The 22,289-nt window shown below is 43.6% G+C and overlaps 1 protein-coding gene and 1 non-coding gene across 2 annotated transcripts in view; both read left to right on the top strand.

Annotated features, from left to right (window-relative positions):
• CDC123 (cell division cycle 123) overlaps nucleotides 1–8,216 on the top strand; it is a 62,890-nt gene extending 54,674 nt beyond the window's left edge. Inside the window, exons 11-13 of the mRNA XM_007129300.4 lie at nucleotides 3,680–3,805; nucleotides 7,005–7,142; nucleotides 7,934–8,216. Of these exons, the coding sequence (XP_007129362.1) occupies nucleotides 3,680–3,805; nucleotides 7,005–7,142; nucleotides 7,934–7,960 (291 nt within the window). The 3' untranslated portion in view covers nucleotides 7,961–8,216. The remainder of the gene's footprint in view (nucleotides 1–3,679; nucleotides 3,806–7,004; nucleotides 7,143–7,933) is intronic.
• Nucleotides 8,217–11,605: 3,389 nt separating this feature from the next.
• On the top strand, nucleotides 11,606–11,678 carry TRNAG-UCC (transfer RNA glycine (anticodon UCC)). The gene has a single exon. It is a non-coding gene; the product is annotated as a tRNA-Gly (tRNA).
• The last annotated feature ends 10,611 nt before the right edge of the window (nucleotides 11,679–22,289 follow it).

Below are 22,289 nucleotides of genomic sequence, written 5' to 3'. Positions count from 1 at the left end.
CTGAGAAAAGAATTTAAATGTATTACAAATCCCAGTTGTGGGACATTCTGCAAAATGTCTGACCAATAATCTGCAAAACTGTCAAGGTCATCGAAAACAAGAGTCTGAGAGACAGTGAAAACCAGGAGAAGCCTAAGGAGACATGACCGTTAAATGTGATGTGGTATCACTGATGAGATCCTAGAACAGGAAAAGGAAATTAGAACACAGTTAAGAAAAATAAAAGACAAACCAAGAACTGGGAGAAAATATGTGCAATACACATTTCTGATAAAGAACTTCTATCTGAAATTATACAAATAACTCTTAAAACTCAACAACAACAAAGAAGAACTAAATTTAAAAACTGGGCAGGAGTACATTAAAACTCTCTGTACTATATTTGCAATAACTCTATAAATCTAAAACTGTTCTAAAATAAAAGTTTATTTTTAAAGAAAAAAAAAAGAAGCTTCTTAAGTGATGATAATGCAAAACTAGAATTTAGAATAACTACTTTAGGTACTTGAAAAATGATTCGGGTCCCTCTATGTATTTTTTTTGGTATGGTTGTTGTTATTAAGAGGGAAGAGATATTGGGACATATGTATAACTGATTCACTTAGTTATAAAGCAGAAACTAACACACCATTGTAAAGCAATTATACTCCAATAAAGATGTTTTTTAAAAAAAGAATAAATCTTAATGTATACAAATTTTAAAAAATCATTTAGGAGTTTGGGGGAATCCCAGAATGGAATGCAGAAACTGAGAAAAGAATTTAAATGTATTACAAATCCCAGTTGTGGGACATTCTGCAAAATGTCTGACCAATAATCTGCAAAACTGTCAAGGTCATCGAAAACAAGAGTCTGAGAGACAGTGAAAACCAGGAGAAGCCTAAGGAGACATGACCGTTAAATGTGATGTGGTATCACTGATGAGATCCTAGAACAGGAAAAGGAAATTAGAACACAGTTAAGAAAAATAAAAGACAAACCAAGAACTGGGAGAAAATATGTGCAATACACATTTCTGATAAAGAACTTCTATCTGAAATTATACAAATAACTCTTAAAACTCAACAACAACAAAGAAGAACTAAATTTAAAAACTGGGCAGGAGTACATTAAAACTCTCTGTACTATATTTGCAATAACTCTATAAATCTAAAACTGTTCTAAAATAAAAGTTTATTTTTAAAGAAAAAAAAAAGAAGCTTCTTAAGTGATGATAATGCAAAACTAGAATTTAGAATAACTACTTTAGGTACTTGAAAAATGATTCGGGTCCCTCTATGTATTTTTTTTGGTATGGTTGTTGTTATTAATTTCATTGCTTTTGGGGATGAATATCATCTGGTATCTTTGATATTGTTGAGAATGGATCTGCAGCCTCGTCACTTTTTAATTTCTGTCTTACAAGTGATTGAGAAAGAAAGTACAATTTCTAATGTGCTAAGTATTCTTTAGATATTTGTTAGATTAAGCTTGTTAATGTCATTAGTGTGAAAATATACACAGAAGGTCTGATTCTTAACCTTGCTCCTCTGCACTCCTATGGTGTTAGCTTCTTATGTATCCTTCCAGTATTTCTTGATGCAAAAACAAGCAAGATACTTATTTTTTTCCATCTTTCTTACACAAGTTAGCATATGATATACACTTGCACCTTGCTTTTTATACTTTTTAAAAACAGTGTATCTTGGAGAGCTTTCCATTTTCTTACAAGGCATAGTATTTCATTATGTCGATGTACTATCTAGTTTGATGAGTCACTTCCCTATGGATGAATGCTTAGCTTGTTTCTAGTCTTTTACACACTGTGCTATGGTGAACAATCTGTATACTGGTGTGTGCACATGTGTGCATGTCCTGGTCTGGACTGAACTCTTTCAAGGAGTAGACTCTGTGTTACTGATCTTTTTGCCCTCATGCCTGGCACGGTGTTTGGTGCATAGAGATTTAGTTGGGTGGATAGGGGGGTGGTCAGTTGGTTGATATTAGGAAGGTCGGTGTGACCACTCTTGTCTGATGGGTTGCCTAAAAGCAGAATTTCTCAGGATGTCTTCTTCCTGAGTTGTGACATGAAAAACATGTTATAGGTTTGAAATCCTTATCTTGATAGTTTTATGCCTGATTATAGCTGGCTTATTTTTCTTTAGACTAGAGGATGGCTTCTGAACTACAGAACAAATTCTGCCAGCTATCAGTCCTAACAGTGGTGATTTTATTTGTTTTTTACAATGTGGCATATTTTTAGTTTATAGAGCTAAATATTCGGATGCTAACAGGTGCAGAAGTGTTTTTTTTCTTTCTTTTAATAAGGAGATAGTTTTACTGGTTATAAAATCTCAAGTTGAAAGGGTTTGAATTTTAGAAAGTACTCATTTTGTTAAAATAACATACAGTATATCAGAGACACCTGAGTAATCGCTGAAAAAGCAAAGCTGAAATCATACCAAGGAGTTGATTGATGACTGACATTATTTCACATGGTCAGAGAAGGTACGAGTGGGCACCAAATTGAAGTGAGGATACAAGTCAAGTGGCAAGAAGGAATTGCAGGGTTTCTCCTGGGGATTGTAGAAACCAGGAAACTTAGCCAATGGTATATGGTAGAAACTTCCTGTAGTAGTTCTTTGCCTCTTATTAGAGGTTTCTAGTTTGCAGCCAGTCCTAGGAAGATGTTTCATCTTTCTTAAACTTTTCCTTTAACACAGATGAGAAACAGTGCTAGATATTAGTAATGTTGGCTTAGCAGTCCAGTTCCTTTTTAATTTTACACATGCATGGCTGATCAAGGCACGATTGCTACATATTTACAGAAAAAACTACCAACAGCAAAGCTGTACGATTAAATAAATGTCTCAATGAGAAAAATCAAAAGGAACAAAGATAAAAGTTTCAACAAAACATTTATCTAGTAAAATGTCACATAACGTCTCCGTGATCAGATGTGTTGGCTTTAATCTCCTGGCAGGATTTCACAGATTCTCCAGCTCCTTTACGTCAGCCCTCTGCCACTTTATACCAAGGTGCAGACTCTGTCTGACTGGGTCAGAGGTGTCCGTTCCCTGAGGCTGGAACCTATCACTTTGGCCATCACTACTCTCAGAGTAGGAGAAGATGGCTGTTTCTTTTAAAGCTTGATTTCTTCATCTCCCTTTCATGCGCCATCAGGCTCTATCATGCAGAGAAAACAGTTATGACATTGAAATGAAAGACAGCTGAGCATTTTCTTATGTCTTTCATGTGTTTAAAAAAAGCAAGCCTTTGCAGAAACCTCTCAGGGCTCAGGGATGGTGCTCAGAACTGCTGGCCTCTTCATGAAAGATCACTGAAGTCACCCTTGAGAGCATTCCAGTCATGCTACTTCGGTGGAACGATTTTGTGAGATTTTCCTTTCCTTGCTTGGGTTTTTGACATAAAATTCTCGTGTGATTGGAGGCGGAAGTCTACATATATGTCTTCCGTCGGGCTTTCTTTTCAAGGTCTCTCCTCCGCCTTTACGGGCGGCCTCCCCTTTGGCACTGTGCCTGCACCACTTAGACAGGCGGCCCCTTCTCAGATGTCTTTTGAAAGAAGTGATATGGTTTCTAAGATGACCTTTTGGGTAGAATAAGATGATCTTTCTGATAAGCCAGATTACAGACTTTGTTTTATTTTATACTTATTGATCTTTCTTTCTGTACTGCAGGGGAAGGTGTGGCTGATTGATTTTAATCCTTTTGGTGAAGTCACAGATGCGCTGCTGTTTACTTGGGACGAGCTGTTATCTGGAAGAAACTTAAAGGGTGATTTTAGTGAAGAAGCCCTGGAGCAGGTAAGATGATCAGAAAGATCCCCAGGAAACCTGCCAGTCCACTGAGGAATTGCTTGATGGTTTTCCAGGCGCTGATACAGATTTACTCATAGATACTTTGCTGAGTTCTTCGTTTCGTACTCTCTCGTGAATGTTTTCTGTCTTTCACAAAATAGTTATATTAGAGAAGGGGTGTGCGCTTTGATTTCTTCACTTCACTTTGTCTGAAGTGCAGATGATTATCTGATGTTTCTTTTCTGGTTATTTTTCTTTTTCTCGGCTCTTCTGTCCTGCCCACCTGAGAATCCGGACCATGGGTCAGGTCACGCATCTGTTTATTCTGGTCCCAGCCCCGGGCTGCCATGCACAGTTAGAGGGATGTCGCCCAGATGCGTAGACGGGGTGGGGAGGGGGCTCGTCCAAGTCGCCACCCCTGGCTTCCCGTGGGCTCTGACCGCAGGCTCTGTCGCCCTCGCCAGCGTCCCCTCCTGCTGTCCACAGTGGCCGTTCCACCCCCTCCACGCTCCTCAGAGCTTCCGTCCATCACTCCTGTCCTCCTCAGCAGCTGCTTTCATGTCTTCCCTCTTAGGAAAAGAGAATCCATCGGTGAGAACTCACTCCGTTTAACTGTCGTCAAACCTACACTTACCTGCATCCTTCCTCCCGATTCTCGTCTCTGCCCCTGCGTCTCTCCAGGTTCCTGGGGCTACCATCTGTCTTCTTTCCTTTTTCCAGTCTCTTCCTTTCTCTGTAAGCAGGTAACCGTGTTCCGACGCCTCCTGTCATAGAAAGCAAGGCCTCCCTCAGCCCCGTAACGCCTGCTCATTTTTAAAGGAGATTCTCAAGTCACCCCTAACCCCACCTCCTCGAGAGCCACTGTCAATATTCTGGTGTGTAACCTGCCTGCGCACATACACACGAGGCTTTTTCTAGAGTAAATGAGGGTGTTCTGCTTCTGCAGCTCTGTCCGCGGAGCTCCTCATTTCGTACTCTGTCGTGAGCGTTTTCTGTCTTAGAAAATAGTTTTATTTTCACACGGTTGTTTAAAAACACAGAGAGAGAATCAGAGGCGAGACTTGAAATCCTACTACCTAGAAATGGCCATTCTTACCCCCTCTGTTAAGGTTTTCTGGGCATTTTTTGTGTATATACACACGCGCGTACGCACGTTATTTTGGCAGTGGGGTCCTGCACGTTCCTCTCCTGCTGTCGGGCCACTCGCTAGTCCTGTGGCCACCGCTCCCCACCCCTCTTGCCGCCGGGCCTCCCCCGGCTCCCCCCCTTCCCCCGCCAGCCCCCAGTTCCAAAGAAACTGCTTGTGGTGAGGGCTCCACCAACGTGTCAGGAATTCCAGCGAGCAGTGCACGGCCCTGCTCTTCCTTAACGCTGGGCCGCGTCTGAGCTGTTACCTCTTGTCCCTGTCACACCCTTTCCCCTGGTTTCCGTGACACCTGCTCGCCTCCCGGCTTTCTTCCTGCTTCTCCGGCTGCTGCCTTGCCCTCCGTGTGAGCATCTTTCCTTCTGTCTGCCTCTGAAATAGTCCTTTTCATCCTTACTCTGTCCCGGGCCGTCCTGGGCCCTGTTTTTCTAGATCTGACTGTGGTCCCTGTTTTCCACATCAAAGCGCTTGCCCTGCTGTGTGGGCCTTGCCTGTGGACTTGCCTGCCTCCTGCCTCGGGCTGTAGGTTTCCGAGCCCATTGATGGGGTCTCTGTTTTCCATGTGTCTGTGGGGCCGCACACAGTGCCAGGCACAGCTAAGGTTGATTGAATTAGTGAATGAAGGGATCCTATTCCTGCTGGCATCTTAAGAGTTGTGGGCCATTAAATCTGAGCGTCAAGGGAGAAGATTTGGCACAAGGTTATTTTTAAATATAAGGGACAGAGTTATTGGATAGAAACAGTTTGCACAAGATTCACTGTATGATCCAAATTCATTCATTCTTCCTTCCCTCCCTCCCTCCCTTTCTTTCTTCTTAAAGTAAACCACCTCATATTGGAGGTTGGGGATGACAGAAGGGCAACAGGAACTGCCCCCTGCCTTTCCCCAGCATCACCTCCCATCTGTCCTCCACCGCACAGAGACCTGCCCTTCCTTTCGTTCCTCGAAGCCACAAAGCCCTGCCTGGCCTTCAGGTCTTTGCACTGGTCGTTTCCACTGCCTCCAAAGCCGTGTCCACTCCCAGACCTCACGAGGCTGCTTTCATCCTGCTTCCCAGTTCTCAGTCCAGACGTCCCCTCCTTAGCAAGGTCCCACCTGGCCCCCCTCTAAAGAGGAGTCTACAGGGTTCTCCTCTTACCATAGTGCCCTGCTCTTTTGTTTTTATAACTCTTTTTACTCTCTGGAACAAGCTTGCTTGCTTGGTGGCTGTCTACCATCTTGTTTTCCAATTTTTCTCCCATCCCTAGAACAAGGTCCAGCAGACAGTTGGTGTTTCATGAGTACTTGTCAGATGGCTGGTCTGTCTGTCATAAAGTATGGCCTGCTTTCTAGGGCTCCATGGTCCTGTTCCATCCAAGTTCCCGGCCTGTCTGCACATGCTGGACACCATCCCTCCCTCACCTAGGTCTCTGCCACCCATGAAGCCCGAACACAAGGCCTCTGACTCTGAAATCCTTTTCAGCACCAGGCAACATGTGAATATTCTATGCAAGACTCAAAGCATGTACAATAAAGAATGTGAAGACTTGTTAAATATGATCCTTGAATTTGCAGTTTTACATAGGTGCTGAGAGGAATCTACAAATAAGTATGTAAAATGATGTGAGAAAAGCACAGCAGCGCTAGGGATTCGGAGCACTCGTTTGCCCTTACCGTTAGCTCTGTTCTCTAAGGTGGTATTTCTAGCAGTGCACCTGTGGAAGGCGACAGTGTTTATAAAGCACGCTGGCCTGTGTGGGACCACTCGAGGCAGCCTCAGGCCTGGAGAGACCCGCAGCCCTTCATGGCCATGGTGGCTGCACACCCAGCACTCAGGGACCGCCTAGCCCCCCGCGGGGACTCTGTCTTCAGATGCCTTAGATGTGTATTTTCTTGTGAACATGTGGAAGTATTTTAAAAACCTTGGTGCTTTCTTTTACTTCAGTATCTGATTTTCTTCCCTACGTAGTACAGAAGAGGACATGGGGTTGGAATTGCTACGCCAGTATCTTTTTCAGTTTGAAGAGTAGACTTAAAAAAAGGACTTTCTCACCGACTTTCCTTTTTCTTCCTTTGTAAAGGATGCTCCGGCCTTCCGTTGCACCAACAGTGAGGTCACAGTTCAGCCGAGTCCCTACCTGAGCTACCGACTGCCCAAGGACTTTGTGGACCTCTCCACCGGGGAGGACGCTCACAAACTCATCGATTTTCTCAAACTGGTAAGGTTTATGCGTACTTAGTAGGCTGGCCAGCTCCTCTTTCCAGTTGACTCTTTAATATTTCATTTTAGTCATATACCACGTAGACTTTTATTTGATGATTGCGAATTAATGGACCAGAATTACTAAGTGAGGTCATTTTATAATGACATATGTCAAGCTGAAAGATTAATTTATTGATTAAAATGACAGAAAATGTTTTTTATGTGTATGCTTTGAGTAATTTTCATAGTACTTGTAATCTTGAAGAAAGTACGTATAGTTGACCCTTAAACAACCAGGGGAAAATCCACATATAATTTTTAATGAGCCCTTCGTATCCACGGTTCTGCATCCACGGATTCAACCGGCGGTGGGTCCTCAGTACCGTAGTATTTGCTACTGAAGAAAATCCACATGTAAGTGGCCTGTGAAGTTCAAACCCATGTTGTTCAAGTGTCAACTGTATACTGTTAGAGGGCTGAGAGCAGATCAGATCTCTCCTGTGGGTACTCCAGGGGGAAGGTGAGTATTTGTATTTGTGTGTGTTTCTGGGTGGGGATATTTGTACATAAAGAAGAAAGAGAAGAAAACGTTCAAATATCTTGAGGATAATGTGCCCAGGAGCCAAAGTGATAAACTACTTTAATGAACTACATAAGGCATGTTTTTTTTTCCATGATAATTTTCAACCACATCTTTTGTTAAGGGCCTCTAGAAAATTATACTTGCTGACAGAAAAAGCGATCTTGGCTGAACAAATATCCCAATTAGAATGTGCTGTTCTAATGCATCTTGGTTTCCTTTGACAGAAAAGGAATCAGCAAGAGGATGACTGATTAGCATGCTAGAGTTCAAGGCCAAGTCACGCAGGAAACCACCGCTGCTTCTGGAGGCCATACATAGTCCACCACCTCCTATTAACCCAGTCAGCGGGGGAGGGGGCGGGGGCAGCGTGGAAGTCAGTGGCTTTTTATATTCATGTATAAAACTGGGGGACATGGAGGGACTTTGCTACTTGTAAAAATAACACAATAAATAGATCTTAAACGTAGGAAACCATCCTGTTCTGATGATAAAATACTTTCTATGAAATACCGTGTTCTTTAGGCTCAGTCTATTTATATTTATCTCTGTTCCTTGTGCTATTTTTTTTTTTTTTATACCTGGCAGGTAGGTGGGCAAGTTTATATTTGTTATACAGAAATGGGTTCTTTCTTTATCATTACTTTTCCCATTGAAAAAATAGAACTTAATATTACTATAGAAAATATTTTTCCTACTTTGAGGATTTTCATGTAATTTTTCTATCAGTTGAGCTTTGGTTTGGGTATAGTTAAAATAATACAGACTTCTCAAACTGTCAACCATGAATTTCAGTATAGTACCTTAATATGTATCCCTAAAACGATCACAGATATAATTCAGCCTTTTAAACAATTATTGGAATTTGTGGGGAGGTAGATTCACTTTTTTAGGCCACCGTGTTAGTAATTCTTCAGTGTCCTGACTGTTGATGGTATATCAGTGATACCTGATTTACTCAGCACTTATTAAATGCTAAGACACTCTGCTAAGTGCTCTTTATGTGGTATTTTACATCACGGAGCAATTTAAGGAAACAGACGTTACAGTTTCCTAGGGTATCTGTCTAATGTGGTATCAAAGAATATTTCACTAGTCGGAGGTATGTTTCTCAACATCAGAGAGCATGTGCTCCCATAGAAAGATAACAGAGAGTAGTGGGGCGAAATCGCCCCTTTCTGTGTAGTTAAGGCAGATTACGTGTAGTGATGAAAGATATCATTTCTCGTTAGGTTATTTCGAATTCTAGCTTGCTGTGTGGTTTCTCCGTTATAGTCACTTGATATTCGTGTTTAAAATACGAAATACAAAGATCAAGTGTATCATATGCCATTTCTGAGGCCAACTGTTTGAGGTATAAGTGCTTCAAAAATATTTTTGTTTTTTAAACTGCTCATGGCCTTCTGTTACCTCATAATGGAGGGATTTATCGTTGTGAGTTGATTTCATCTTAGCTCCGAAGCTGGCTTCGCCAAGATGACACTTGACTAGTCAAAACAAGGAAACGTATTTGATACCAATTGAAAAAGTTCAGACTGTATAATAAAAAGACTCAAGCAAAATTTAGCAAACAGTTTGTAAAAAGGACAATTCTTGGTGTAAAACTCATTAAACTTTTTACTTTAATTTTCCTGAGGGTATGATTGAGTTGAACTCGCACTTCCCTTTTAAAAATGTGATTTTGGTACATTGTTTCTGTAGTATATTTAATTCTAGTTGATTATCCTGGTGTTAATATTAAATATAGGATAACGTAGGAAATATTCTCCATATTCTCCTAATTCTCCTAATTCAGGAAATATTCTCCTAATTCTCCTAATGCCTGCCTAAAGATCAGTTTTCGAATTATCCTTTTATTATGTTGGCTTTATCTATTCTTTCTCCGAGGTACCTCAGGTTTGCCCTTGAATTTAGAGAGTGGATACACGTGTGATTCCTTAGTCTGGTTCTGAAATCCTGCCTTCAGAAGAGGAGACATTACAGATCTTGATTCTGACAGGTTGCGAAAAACATGTTTACTTTGTCCTGCAGGCAGTGGCATGTAGCACAGGCCTCCCAAACAGCAGACTTTGCCAAAAGTTCTGTTTAAAGAAGTGTCATTTTGATTTGCATTTTCTGAGTTCATAGATCTTTCCCATCTACTCAGCTTTTTTTTTTTTTTTTGGAAATTGAGGATCATGTCTGTTAAAAAGCAAACAAAGCTTGTGTGACTGAGTTCTTCAGCTTAAATTTGTTTTCTTACCTATAAATTGGAAGAATAATAATCATAAACTCATGCCTCTGTTAAATGAGATGTAAGGCTTTTCATGTAGCGCATGGTACGCAAGCCCCTAAGAAATGGCAGTTTTTACCATTCTGCTTTGCAGACCTCTGTAGTTTAAAGGCAAATTCTTTCTTAACAGAACCAAAAAAATTTTGAGTGGAAAGGGACTTCAGAGATCATTCAACCCAGTTTCTTTTCCTTTTTCCCTCCTTCCCTTTCCTCTTTTTCCCTTTCTTTTTTTTACAGAAAACTGCTCACAGAAGTTAAGACTTGTCCAAAATTGTAGCAGAATCAGAACCACAAAAGAACCTCTAGTCTAATGCTGCTCTCTAAGGATTTTTAGCCTAATATTTTTTGTAGGTAAGTTTCAACCAGGACAAATTATTATTTTCATAATAAAGTTTTCAAAAAGAATTGTTTTTTAAATAAAAGTAAGTACAGATTCATTTCACACATCTCTGTGCAGAGGAATTAAATATAAAGATACTAAATATAGAGAAATTAAATGAAGAAATGACTGAAAGATTTAATTCAATTTCATGTTTGTATTAACCAGGCTGATCTTGAGAGGAGACTTAGCCATCTTTAAACATTATAAAGACAGAATTCCTATTTAACTAAACGTTTTATTCATGTGTTGTCTTGGCTCATAGAAAACAGTTTCAGTAAGTGTTCTAAGAAAAGAAATAGTGATAAACTCACCCTCCATATGCACCGCAGGTCTATTATGTATACACATTAAGAAGAGGCTTGAGGAATGGCAATATAAGACCTAGTAACAAAAAAGTGGTTGAAGCAGCAGCTCAATGCCCCATGTCATGAGCTTAGGCAGTGAGTCTGGCATTAATTACCTGAAGAGAGAATGCATTCAAATGTGTCTTTTTTTTTTTTTTTTTTAACCAGGGAAACCAAAATAAAATGACACTCCTAAATACATATAGACAGAAAAATTAACAGAGGTGGAACATTAAGGTAAAGATGCTGAGGCAGCGACTTGTTCATCCAGCAGACATTTTTCAGGTCCAGGACAGTGTTAGATGCTGTGTGTACATGTTAAGCGTCCTGCCTTCAGAGACCTAACAGGATACGGGACACCATGATAGACTCGTACGTAAAGCAGGAGGGTTTGATGAGTTGCAGCAACTTGAAGACCTCTGTGGGTGCAGGAAGAGCGGTCAGGGCCTCGTCCAGGTGAGATGTTGGGATTTCATTCTCAGGTGAGGCGGGAGGCCATTGGGAAGTTTATGCAGAGGAGAGACGTAATCTCATTTAGGGCTTTGAGGTGTTACTCTGGTTTCTGGGTGGGAAGCGGAGCGATCAGTTAGGAGGCGGTGACTCGTGGTGGTCAAGGTGGCCCCGGCTGCGGGGGAAGGCGGTGTGAGGACATGAGGTGCAAAGGCTGGGGATACAGCCAAGGGGAAGCCCTGATGGGATGTAGGGCGTGAAGGAGAAGGAGGGTGTGAGCTGCCAGGTGGAGGGGAGGCAGTTTTCTAAGCATGAGAAGGAACAAAAGGGAACCAGGTTAGGGAGGGAAATCAAGACTTCCATCTTGGACATGAAGAATTTGAGATTCCAGTGACTTACCAAGTAAAGATGTCGAGAGACAGTTGGATTTAACCATTAGAACTTGGGGAATTCCCTGGTGGTCCAGTGGTTAGGACCCGGCACTTCCACTGCCGTGGGCCCAGGTTCAATCCCTGGTTGGGGAACTAAGATCCCACAAGCCACACAGTGCGGCCAGAAAAAAACCCCCCAAAACAATTAGAACTTCTGTGGAACAGTAGGAGCAGATCAAAAGGCCTGGCAAATTGGGAAGGAAAGCCAGGGGATGGCATTATGTCCAGCTATGTGGGATACTGCTCAGAAGTTAGATAAGGCGGGCTTCCCTGGTGGCGCAGTGGTTAAGAACCCGCCTGCCAATGCAACGGACACAGGTTCGAGCCCTGACCCTGGAAGATCCCACGTGCCGCAGAGCAACTAAGGCCGTGCGCCACAACTACTGAGCCCGCACTCTAGAGCCCACGAGCCACAACTACTGAAGCCCGTGTGCCACAACTACTGAAGTCAGTGCACCTAGAGCCCGTGCTCTGTAGCAAGAGAAACCACTGCAATGAGAAGCCCGTGCACCACAACAAAGAGTAGCCCCCGCTCTCCGCAACTAGAGAAAGCCCGCACACAGCAACGAAGACCCAACACTGCCAAAAAAAAAAAAAAAGGAGATAAGGCAACAAAAAAAGTTCTTACATATCGTGGGTTGAAATCTTTTAATTTGTTGGAAGACCTAATATGGGCGTTTAATGTGAATTTAGACCGGTTATTCTTACTGATTTTTATGTATAAAGTACAAATCTCTCTTCGCACCACAGAAGTTAATATTTAGCAATATAATTATTTTGAGATTCTTTAATTGATCATTTAATTTTGTTAAAGTCTCAGTATGAACTAAGATGACTTAAATTGTGTTTTCTGCATCGCTGATTTTTTTGACTGTTGGACACTCACATTTAATGGGTAGAGTTCTTAGGTGGATTATCTCACCATGTACTTACAGACTTTTAATCAAGGAAAGACTTAAACTGAATTTCCCCTACTAGTTGCAAGTGGTTCTCCCCACCTTGAAAAAAGTCTGTAAAATGTCAGCACTAATTTCGGAACAAGGCAAGCAGCTGGGGAGTCAACTACCCATTCATGGGAATGGATTTCTTTGAGAATCTGGTGAAAGATATAGGCTCACCTGAGGAAAATCTTTACACACAGTTTCAAGGGGTCTTAGACCTCAGATTAAGACCCCCGCACTAAAGCTGTGTAGGATCAGATTAGAAGCCAGAGCCTCTGCACTTGTAAGAATGGAGCCATTTCATAGTGTGTAGTGTGCCTCAGAGAAGTAACACACACAGCTTCCCTTTTAACTCAAGTAGTTTCCAACAATGTTGTTTCTGTGATTAATTAATTTATAGTACATTCCCCTCAGATTGTCAGCTCTCATAAACAAAGTAAACTGGGTGGTAGAATTCCACCAGAAAAGCAGAACTAGTATGAGTCATGTACATACATATATGTGTATATGTAAAATCGCCCTATGACGTGTATGTATACAGGTACACTTGTTATACACACCTGTGTGTGTGTGTAAATAAGGGATTTATTACATGGGAGTGACTTATTCAGTTGAGGTTAGCTGGCTACACAAGTCTGAAGCCTTAGGGCAGGCTGGGACTCCAGGCACGGGATGAAGCTCTTTGTCCACAGGTGGAATTCAGTGTCTTTCTCTCGGGAAAGGCTCAGCCCTGCTTTCAAAGCCCTCCAACTGATGAAGTCAGGCCCACCAGGATACTCTCCCTTAGATTTAACAGATGGGGATTGCATCTACAAAATTCCCTTCACAGCAGGACCTAGGTTAGCATTTGAATAACTGGGGATGGACCCTTGCTTTGCCATGTTGACACATCAGAAGACACCACATACAAGAGAAGAAGGTCCCCTTGTACTTACAGAAGCTAGTTCTGGTGATGGATTATTTCAGGAGTAACTGTGACTAATTCCGATTGTTTTCAGAGGAGCAAACATTATGCACTGGAATGGGTGTTATCCTTGAAAGCAGGTGCTTCAGGGATGACCATACACTTATTTTTGTGATGTTGCCACCACTCCAAAATCTTTTCTTGAATCTTCTTGGAAGTGCCTTCAGATCCATTTATAAGCCACAGAAGAAAATCTATCTTACAATCTATCTATAGATTGTTTTCTAATCTATCTATCCTATTTTATTCAGTACCTTGTTTTTTGATTGAAACTGATACACACTTCCGTATCATTTTTCTTTCTTATTCATCAGACTTGGTTCAGAATTCTTCCAAAATTCAGATGTCAGCTTCAAGAAGTCTTAATCCATTTTATGTGCCACTAGGACTTATCTTCCTGAAGCACATTTCCGGTCATTCTAACGCTTAAAGCCTCTCAGAGGTTTCCCATTTCTTAGAAGTTGATGTGCCGACTTCTCAGATAGGCGTTCAAAGCCCAGAGCAGCGTAGCCCCAAGTCTGTCTCTACGGCCCAGTTCCGTTCCCACCAGCACATACTGTTCTGCAGCCGACCGCAGTCACTTGCAGGAGCCGAGGATATCTTTCTCTTTCTCACCTGTTCCTCTGACTGTGCTTTGCCCCCTCACCCCCTCTCCCCCCCACCCCATCTTCTGGTTGTTAAAAGCTAGCCTTCAAGGCCCGGCTCCAGTGGCGCAGAGTCCTTTCTGTGCTGGGATGTTCACAGCACTTTGGTGTTATTGTCGCTTTTACACTTAGAACTTAGTGGTATAGGATGTTGGTGCCGTAATCATACTGCTAATAGTGAACTTAGGGCGAGACTGGTGTCCTAGCTTTGCTCTCACAGCAGTTGGTGTGGTGCCCTCTCGGGGCCAAATGAATGTGATTTCACATCAGGGACGGGTTGTGACGTAGAAGCAATTCAAAACGAGTCCCCCAAACGCTTTCCAGCACGGCAGCATCACCAAAACTAACGCATGACTCTCAAAATCCACAATTCGACTAACACAGCACTCAGTTACATACGTTAATCTGTCCTTTCTATTCGCATTATGGAATCACTGCTCGAAAAGGTCATTAAAGGGCTCTCCTCGGGAATTCCCTGGCAGTCCAGTGGTTAGGACGCAGAGCTCTCCCTGCCGAGGGCGAGGGTTCGATCCCTGGTCGGGGAACTAGGATCCCACAAGCCCCGAGGTGCCAAAAAAGAAAAAGAAAAAAAAAGAGCTCTTGTCTTTCTTTAACTGAACCAAACCACCCAAAGCCTGTTGCTAATATCTTATCCCTTTTTATCCCATACAGCCTTCATGATGCAACACGTACTCCCCTTTCAACTGGGAATAAACCCCAACTAGTTACTTCTGCCTGCTTGTTCTAAAACAATTCTGTGGAACCTCAGACTGTTCTGCCTGTCTGCCTTTCATCTTTTCAGACACACCTCCCTCCCCGTCCCCTTCCCAGCGCGTCAAAAGCAGGGTCTCCGTCCCAGGCAGGCACAGACAGGACCACTGCCTGGGATTCGCTGCCTTCCTTATGTGTCCAAACACTCCGAATGATAATCTCTTTGGAGGTAGTTCTGGTTTGGTTTGGTTTTGCTTTTAAGTGGAAAATGTGGCTCTTCCGTTGCTGTTGCATCTCAGCATAGCCCTCTCACACGGACCCCAGAGCCAGGCAGCCTGCATTAGGACTGGCTTCGTCCTGGGTAAGGTATGCATCCCTCTATCCCTGTGTTTCCGCATCTGTAAAGCAGAGATGGCAGTAGCCCCTATGTCACAGGGCTGCTGCCAAAAGTCAGTGTAGGACAGTTCTGGCATCATAGTGAATGCTTGGTAGATATAAACTCTTACCTACTACACTGTATCATTACCGTGGTGTGTTTCAGTGAGCTGTCCACCTCTATGATAGAACTGTGTTTTCTGCCTTCTGTTTTTCCTGTGTTAGTGGGGAGGGTTTTTTGTTTTTGTTTTTGCGGTACGCGGGCCTCTCACTGTTGTGGCCTCTCCCGTTGCGGAGCACAGGCTCCGGACGCGCAGGCTCAGCGGCCACGGCTCACGGGCCCAGCCGCTCCGCGGCACGTGGGATCCTCCCGGACCGGGGCACGAACCCGCGTCCCCTGCATCGGCAGGCGGACTCTCAACCACTGCGCCACCAGGGAAGCCCAGTGGGGAGGGTTTTAATGGGGAGATCCCTCTGTGTTTATTTTCCCCATCCTACCTGCATACCCGGCCTTTGCTCTGCCACAGCATTGCCTGTGGTGGAACCAACATTCCTCCCAAGGCTCACTCTTCCTGCCCGAGATACAATGCGTGCCTTTCCAGAGCCACTCCACTTGACCTGGGACCAGGAGGGAGCAGCCTGCAGGTAAATGCTTAGTTGAAAATAAATCCAGTATATCAGGAATTAGATTGGGGACTGAAAAAAATTCATCCTTTCAGGAGACACAAGAAATGACCAACCTGGTAATACAAAAATTGTAGGATAGCGAATGCCAAATGCTTGATGTAAGTTACCTGACTCTTAATTCTATAGCTATATGAGTTAAGCAATAATTTCCCCCATTTTATAGAAGATGAATTTGCAGCTCAGTTAATTTGCTCAAGATAACAAACAGTAAATTACAGAGGTGGGGTTCAAACCCAGATACGTCCAAGCTCAAAGCTTATGCTTTTCACCCTATATATCAAAAACCTCAGAAGACTTCAAAAACCACAGAAAAATAACCTGAAATCTATGAGGGTTTATGTGGACTGTATTCAATTAATCTGTGGCCCTTTCAGTTTTCCTTACAAGTAAAATATATATAGCCTTCTCGAAAAATTCTGGTGGAGGCCATGGATCCAAGTGGTTTCTATTTTTGTGAACTGGAGACCAAGTACAGGAACAAATTTGGTTTTGTGTTGTTTTTTTTTTTTTGCGGTACGCGGGCCTCTCACTGCTGTGGCCTCTCCCGTTGCGGAGCACAGGCTCCGGACGCGCAGGCTCAGCGGCCACGGCTCACGGGCCCAGCCGCTCCGCGGCACGTGGGATCTTCCCGGACCGGGGCAGGAACCCGCGTCCCCTGCATCGGCAGGCGGATTCTCAACCACTGCGCCACCAGGGAAGCCCCAAGAACAAATTTGGAAGCATAGAAAATAAGACTTGGAACCTCCTTCCTACTTCAAGAACAGATTCCTTTCATTGTCCCATTTCAAGAGTTAATGATTCTCTCACCATTCTAGTCACCACCCGCTTAAGCCAGGTCACGTTGGTTTGCTTTAGTTCCGCAGTGGAATTCTGAGAGCCCAGCCATTCTTCCCTGTGGCCCAGGAGAGCCTGCCAGAGAGCATGTGCCCCTGCTCTGGGCTCCCCGGCTCGCCCTCTGCTTTGTGCTGCAGGTTCTGCAGTTCCGTGATGACGCTTACGGTTCCGTGTGTGCGTTTTATCCTGTGCCCTCATTAAGCTTTTGGTTAACGGGGTCTCTTCTACTAAAGCAAGAGCGGAGCCGCATGGCTGGGCATTGTGCCCTGGTGTTCTTGCTCGACAAGGACTCTGAACAGATCACTCGGCTTTCATTACATTTTGAGGAAGATAACTAGAAATCTGAAAAAAAAAAAAAAAAAATCCCTGAAAGCTTATGTGTGACGGGAGGGTACACTTTTCTTGTCCTTCTCCACCCTGGAATATAATAACCACATGCATCTCTGAGGCTGCTGGGAAGGAGCCCCAGGAGCAGCGCGATATTTTAGAAATTTCACCTGTTTTTGAGTCTTAGGTTGCTCTATTTTTTTCCTCTGATTTCCTCGTCTCCTGATTCTTTGATTCCTTTAGTTTAGGTTTCTGAAAGCCCTGGATGGGTAGGAGGCAATAGTCCCTGACCTTGAGGAGATTTACAATCCAGTGGTGAAATAGACACACACGCGCACACACAAGTAGAATGTCTGAGATATGTGGATACACATGTGTTGCCAGACAACAATAAAGCTGTGCCTTGATTTATAGTTGGTTTTATAACATGTAAAACATTTTAAAATTTTATAGAAATTTTATAAATTAAAAGTTGTTTTAATATAATTTATTGAGTTTATGAGAACAAGACTCTACAGTAAAAAGAAAAATCTTCCCATTTTGTCCCATTATGCAAATACCTACCCACCAGATGACCAGTCCTAAACATGGTTTGTTGCATATCTGTTTTCTTTAATGCCACACAGCTCCATCTATACCGGGGTGACATTTGAGAGGTGAGAGAAGGGGGCTTGTTGAAGGGATTGTACTTGCTGTGTCAGATTTCCCTGACTCAGACATGAGTGATTATTGGTTGAGATGGGAGAATCAGGGCACAAGAGGATCCTTTGTGCATGACAAAACTCTGAGATAGAGTGATCTTTAAGGGAGACCTGTGTGCAAAGTCTTGGAAAGGCTTTGGCTTCTGCCTTCACGCCCTGCATTTATTTGCAGTTCACAGGGTGCCTCACTGTGAAGAAGTTCAGCCAGCCATTTCTCTGAGCAGGTGAAGGCTCATCTTCCTTTTGACGGCAGGGTTTCTTGAAAAGGAGTAAGCCGGTCCCTAATCTCGTTGAGTTCTTTCCAGTCACATCATTGCAAAACATCGGGCTAATAGGCAAGGTTCATTCTTTACCTCCCTCCCCAATCCTTGGCCTCAAATAAGAATGGGCAGTGGGGGTGGGGAGAACAGAGGAAAAAGATGTTATGTGTGTATGTGTATGTACGCACACACAAACACACGTTACATGTGTTCGTTTAAAATTGATTTGCTTTGATAAGTGAGGCAACACTTGAATTTGGTATCAGGAAGTGGGCCAGTAACACAAAGGAAGAATCATCAAACATGTAAGACCACAGCTTGAGGGATGGCTGGGGATGACCTAGCCTCTGCTGGAAACTCCTCTGTGGAGTCATAAAGTGTGATAAATGGAAATGGAGCCCGGCCAGAACCCTGGAGTGTTTTTCTTCAAACTGACATCCCAGACTCAAAATATTCATTAGATGAATGGTAGGTCTTGTCTTTTTTTCTTTCTTACTCTTTTCACTCCCCACCTTTCCCCTCTCTTCCTCTTGAGCAGTCATCTCGCTCAACCACAGTTTATAGGCAGGGCCCTTTGTTTAGGTCTGAGGAACAGGACAGAACCGGATCCAGCATCACACACTTATTCTTGTGGGAAGAACTGACAGCTAATTCATGTCTGTGAATTGCTTGGAGATGAAAAGTGTTGCATAAATACCAAGTAACATTATCGCTGTGAGGGCTGTTTGTTTTGAGCGTAGTAAAACGCGTTGATCTCTGGGTCCAGTGGAAGCCCAGACTTCCACAGCCAGAATCTATATCTGTTTCTCTCACATATGAAAGAAGCAGAGCCACCTGTATGCATATTGGTTATACTGAGAGCACTGCAGTTTTTAGTTATTTTTTAAAAAGTGGTCACTCAAAGAAAGAGGACATTGGGTAGAGACACAGGAAAGAAGGGATGGAGAAGCATATTCTCAAATACTCTTGAAGGGCATCTGACATGGATTGGGAGGGGATTTAGAGTTGGAGAAATAAATGGAGTAGGAAGAGAGACAGAATTTTAAACAGACACCTTAAGATCCAGTCCAGGGCAGAAGGGTCAGAGGCACCTCTCTCAATGAGTTAGTAGGTATGAGAATTAGAAGGTGCAAGGATGTCAGCTGGCTGTTTGCCATCAGCATTTGTTGTCACGAAGTTGTCTTCTTTGAAATGAAAAAGAGAATCCCTGGGATGAGCCTTAGAAAAGGAGGGAGAAAGTCCACAGGATAGGATGTGCTCACTTCTGGATTTTGAACACAAAGCAAAGCTGTGCAAAATTTGAATAATGGGAAGGAGTGCAGTCAATCATTTAAGAAGGTTTAGCAGCAAACAGAAACTAACTCTGGTTAACTACAGGAAAGGGGATGTAATGGAAGGCTAATTCACAGCAAAGCTGAGTAGACAGGCCACAGAGAGGACAGAGACCCCAGCAATTTCAGAGACCCAATGGATAGTGTCACCAGGACTCAGCCACCAAGGAGGTTCTGGCTCCTGAGCTGTTTACTCTGCTGGAGACTCAGAATCCCAGAATAGAGAGTCTGATTGGCCTAGCTTAGGTCAAAGGGCAATTGCTGCTAGTTTGAACAATGTGAACTATAGCTCTGTAGACATTCAAAGGAGGAGGGGGACGGACGGTGCAGTGGTCCAGGAAGGCCTCCAGGAAGAGGAGGTTGAATATAATGCACTGGCCCAATATTTATGTAGTGAGTGGTTTGACACCCTAGCTGGAGTGGGCAGGGCACCGAGGTTGACAGTCCCAACCAGACTGCGAGCCCTGGGAGGGGGAAGTTCTCCAAAGGGAAATTGAGGAACCAGCAAAGGGAGTGAATGCTGGATGATGAAACCAGCAGGTGTCTGTTACAATGGGTGAGCCACGGGGAAGAGAAAGAGGTTGCAGGGTGGGGTTGTTCTGCAGAGATGCTTAAAATCCTTATTAGATATCCAGGACGTCTCCCAGAGGGCTCTGCCTTGCGCAAAGCCTCAATTCCTACTCATCTCTTCCTTGTTAGTTTCTCTTCTCTGTCACGTTCAGTTTCACACCTGGATGTCTACTTAGGTGTTCCAATTCCACCTCTTAACTCTAGCTAACCAAAGTGTATGGAGCAGCTGTTACACACAAGACATCGTGCTAAGTGTGAATAAATGAGATGCTATCCCTGACTTTAGAAGATTAAAATTTCATAGAGAAGCCCATGATCTAGACAGATTCATGCTCTTTACTCCACACCAACAATTTCTTGTATTCACTTATTTAATTTTTATTTTTTTTAGAAGATGTTGGGGGTAGGAGTTTATTAATTAATTTATATATTTTGGCTGTGTTGGGTCTTCGTTTCTGTGCGAGGGCTTTGTCTAGTTGTGGCAAGTGGGGGCCACTCTTCATCGCGGTGCACGGGCCTCTCACTGTCACGGCCTCTCTTGTTGCGGAGCACAGGCTCAGTAGTTGTGGCTCACGGGCCTAGTTGCTCCGCAGCATGTGGGATCCTCCCAGACCAGGGCTCGAACCCGTGTCCCCTGCATTAGCAGGCAGATTCTCAACCACTGCACCACCAGGGAAGCCCTCACTTATTTTTTGTTAGTAGTGTATTCCTAGACCATCAGCTTTGAAACCTTGGAATCATTTACAGCTCAACCTTTTCCTTAATCTCCCTTACGTATATCTCTTTTCAACTTATCCGTTTAGCAAGTCCTCCCAATCCTTCCTTCCCGATCCTTCCGCCCATTTCTGCATTTCTGTTTCAGTGCCACCACTTGGCAAAGTCCTCGTTATCTCACACCTATTTTTCTGTAATAACCAACTAGCTGAGCTTGCTGACTTGGTTTCTACATCCCTCCTGTCTTTCCTGTCTGTATACAGATTCCACAAGCCTTATAGTAATTTCACTCTGACCTCTGTGACCTTATTTTCCTTTACTTCTAAAACATATCCACAGCTCCAGGCCGGTCAGTCCTTCAAATATACCAGGTTATTCTTGCCTTCATGCCCTTCGCCTCTCTTCCTCCTCCTCACCTGGAAAGTCCTCCTTTATCTCATTCATCCATTGAAACCAGCCATTCTCAGCCCTGGTTACGCATTCTCATCACCTGGAGAGGGTTGTGAAGTAAAGGTGTGGGCAAATTAAAATTCCAAGCTTAGATAATATAACCTAAATTTTACTTAACAAGCTTTGAGCTGTCAGATACCACTTTTTTTTGGTTAAAGGAATGTAGCACAATCTTTATTTATTTTTAATAAATTTATTTATTTATTCATTTATTTATGCTGCATTGGGTCTTCGTTGCTGCACGCGGGCTTTCTCTAGTTGTGGTGCACGGGCTTCTCATTGCGATGGCTTCTCTTGTTGCGGAGCACGGGCTCTAGGCGCACGGGCTTCAGTAGTTGTGGCTCATGGGCTCTAGAGCGCAGGCTCAGTAGCTGTGGCACATGTTGCTCCGCGGCATGTGGGATCTTCCCGGACCAGGGCTCGAACCCCTGTCCCCTGCATTGGCAGGCGGATTCTTAACCACTGCGCCACCAGGGAAGTCCCACCACTTGTTAACAGAGTCAGAGACCACCGTAGGTGACATCATGATGCCCTCACTAATAAATGCTGGGACGTCGTCCCAAAGGGTATTAGAAACACACAAATGCACACCCGCACAACTACACTCGGGGGGGTGCTGTGTGCACAGTTCAGAGGAGCCCCTCACAAGAGGGTGTGGGCCTTTCCTGAAGGGAGAGGCTCGAAGCAGCAGGACCTCCGTCTCTGTTGCTGGCCTTGAAGTTGGAGCCGCCATGAACTCTGGAGACGCGGCGCCACTCGGAAGCTGAGCCTTCTCCAGCCCAAGCCTCCAGGTGAGAAGCAGCGCAGCCAACACCTGGATCTCAGCCTCCCGGGGCCCCACGCAGAGAAGCCAGACGGTACCTGTGACCTTCAGAAACAGACAAAACAACCGTGTGTTGGTTTGAGCCATAAATTTGTTGGCAATGTTTTACATAGCAATAGAAAGCGAATACAGCTTTCTGTAAAATAACTGTAAAATAACTGAAAATAACTCGGTGTTCAGTTATTTTCTAAATCCGGGAACATTAGAACTAGGGCCCATCATTTCAAGCCCAGAGGAAATTCGTTTTTGAACCTAAAAGTTAAAAGTGAGCACAACTTCACACACCCAAGAATAAATTTATGGAAACTGTTGCCCAAAGAATTGACAGTTAAAAAACAAGTAAGTTGGGCTTCCCTGGTGGCGCAGTGGTTG

Source organism: Physeter macrocephalus, chromosome 11, assembly GCF_002837175.3.
Source record: "Physeter macrocephalus isolate SW-GA chromosome 11, ASM283717v5, whole genome shotgun sequence".
In the NCBI taxonomy this organism is placed as follows: Eukaryota; Metazoa; Chordata; class Mammalia; order Artiodactyla; family Physeteridae; genus Physeter; species Physeter macrocephalus.
The sequence above is the reverse complement of the archived record's forward strand: the minus strand, read 5'-3'. Positions and strand labels throughout refer to the sequence as shown.